This window comes from Triticum dicoccoides, chromosome 2A, assembly GCF_002162155.2.
Source record: "Triticum dicoccoides isolate Atlit2015 ecotype Zavitan chromosome 2A, WEW_v2.0, whole genome shotgun sequence".
Classification (NCBI taxonomy): domain Eukaryota; kingdom Viridiplantae; phylum Streptophyta; class Magnoliopsida; order Poales; family Poaceae; genus Triticum; species Triticum dicoccoides.
This window is the reverse complement of record NC_041382.1, coordinates 740,342,857-740,345,417: the sequence shown is the minus strand read 5'-3', so window position 1 is coordinate 740,345,417 and position 2,561 is coordinate 740,342,857. Positions and strand designations below refer to the sequence as shown.

Genomic DNA, 2,561 nt, shown 5'->3' with positions numbered 1-2,561 from the left:
CATATTTAGTGCAAGTCCAGTGCATGATTCATTTTTTTTGAACAAAATGTATATGCAAAGGTGAGTCTGGTTATCTTGCAGTACTTTAACAGAAATATTTTTGGCGTCGTACTGATATGTAAACATGAACATGTACTACTTAAAAAAACAGATAATCTGGAATCGAATATCAGTTACCAAAAAAAATGCTTCCAATTGGAACACAAACATGAACATATTTAGTGCAAGTTCAGAAAACGATTCAAGTTCTTTCAACAAACACAGATGCAAAGGTGAGTCTGGTTATCATTCAGTAAGTTAACAAAAATATAAGCTCAGTTGGCAACTCTCTCTGAAAAAATCATGCAGCAGCAATAGTGACAACAAAGCAACTAACTATATGAAGGTCATATAAAAAACAGACTTTAAATCATCACACTGTCTGGATCAAAAATAGAAGTTGCAGAATATATAATGCGTAGAGCTACACACATCACAAGTTATCTCTTAGTTACAACTTTTTCTAAGCACTATTATCTCTGAATGCCTAGTTGTTGGCTGCAGTACAGATAAAGCTCGACAAGTATGGAATGCACATGGTACTGATCTGCTGATAACTACAAGGAAGTTAAGTAAGTGGCTTGCCTGTAGACGACTTGCAACATTTTCCCTAGTGAGTTTCTCAACATTCATGAGCTCAAGTATCCTTTTCGGCACACCTTCTGCATAAACATGAAAGAATAATGAGCAACAAAGTTGCTCCAGAAAAAAGTAGTTACAGAGAAGGAAGGTACTGGTAAGTTCTTACTGTCAATTCCAAGATGGTTGACAGCAGAGATGAATTTTCTATATAATTCAACGGACCAAACAACATGCTGCCAGATATTCCTAAGCTCCTCGATGTGAATGGGTTTTAGGAGATAGATGCAGGCACCATGAGTTATCTCCTTCATTACAGTTTTTGTCTCTCCATTCACAGATAACACTACATGGAAAATAATTGGTTAGCACTGACATTTTTGCCTCCTCAATCAGAAGTACAAACCATAAGATTCACTGTGCTGAATTGACATTTTGCATATAAAAGAATATACATCCAGCAACATTATATAAGTATACCCCCTAGGCTCCTATTACCAAGACCAGTAAGAAAATCGTGCGGCTATGAGATGGATAAAATTTTGGAACTTACTGATGACGGGGAGGTCCATTTCAAGCCCTACAAGCTCAAGAAGCTTAAAGCCATCCATGTCTAGCATGTGGGCACCACTGATAACCAGATCAAGCATGTCCCTGTTTTCCCGCGGCATCCTCAGCGCGATAACAGCCTGATTCGTCGCCGTCACTGGAAACACAACATGTTATTCTTCCAAACTGGGTAACAATACAACAAAAGGGAAATGGTCCTATGAATTTTCCATGATAAAAACCCGATCCCGCGTGCATTATAAAAACGGAATCATAAATTCAGGTCATGCAATATAATGAATCTATCCATACAGGTATCATTTATATATGATGCGCAGTACACCAAATCTACTTGTGAGCTGTGACAACTACCAACAGCAATTTTATAGTGGTTGTCCTCGACACGGAACAGAGCAACTAAAATTGACTATGCCTGACCCAGTAGGTGGCTCCTAGACAATTACAAACCAGAACTGCAAAACAACAACAACAAAATTCTCATCGTGATACTGACAACGCCACAGGAGGGTCTCTAGCACACCTTGAGGTAGACCAGGTCGTCATCCACGGCAAGGACTCGCATGCTGACGGGGAACTGGTCCCTCCCCGTCGCTGCCACGCCCCTCCTCACATCCGTCCTCATGAGGACAACAACCTCCAGAAAAATCCCCTCCCTCAGTCGAAGCCAATCCGACGGAAGAAAACCAAGACTTGACCCAGCAGAAGCACCAGCAGGGACAACTCCTGACAGGCAAGGAGCAAGAACATGAATTTCACACAAGATGCAGAGGTTGGTGGAACTTCCTCAGGAGCAGATGCTAAAGAATTGAAATCCAATCCGCCCTTACCAAGATAACCTAGTGGTTAGGGAGTGGAGACAAATGAGGACACAAGTGCCTTGCCATCCCCTCTTCTTGTGGATGGTTGCGGCCAAGTGGACGGCAAACTACGGACGTGGCAGGAGCGCTCAGATCATACATGGACCAGTTGTAATGTGGCGAACAAAATCAGCCACACACACATACACAGAGAGACAGAGAGAGAGGAGGGAGGGACACACCTGGCAATGGCTTTCGTCGCCCGCTTCTGGTGCCACGAGCCAGGCTTGCCGCCGCTGCTGCTGCTGTAGAGGCATCCGTCGGGCACACTGTAGAATCGGGGGCGGCATGCCTTGACTCTTGCTCCTCCTGCCAATGCGCTGGACCAGGCACCGTGGGCAAGTGCAAAATGGAAACTGAACTTCTAGACCAGTATTATGATTGGCCGTAGTGAACCTAGGGAACCTAATGTGTATCACATCGATAGGCTTGAAATAGCGTCTGTTTAGGAACACCAAAGAACAGAGAAGTTTCATATGCACATCCTTCCTTCAGTTGACCCATAAACTTAGGAAA

At 43.3% G+C, this 2,561-nt stretch overlaps 1 protein-coding gene across 1 annotated transcript in view; it reads right to left on the bottom strand.

The window, feature by feature from the left end:
• LOC119356834 (two-component response regulator ORR22-like) overlaps positions 1–2,407 on the bottom strand; it is a 4,123-nt gene extending 1,716 nt beyond the window's left edge. Inside the window, exons 1-4 of the mRNA XM_037623824.1 lie at positions 2,228–2,407; positions 1,172–1,324; positions 788–964; positions 625–701 (exon numbers count right to left, since the gene is read on the bottom strand). Coding sequence (XP_037479721.1) covers positions 625–701; positions 788–964; positions 1,172–1,289 — 372 coding nt within the window. The 5' untranslated portion in view covers positions 1,290–1,324; positions 2,228–2,407. The remainder of the gene's footprint in view (positions 1–624; positions 702–787; positions 965–1,171; positions 1,325–2,227) is intronic.
• Positions 2,408–2,561: the final 154 nt, after the last annotated feature.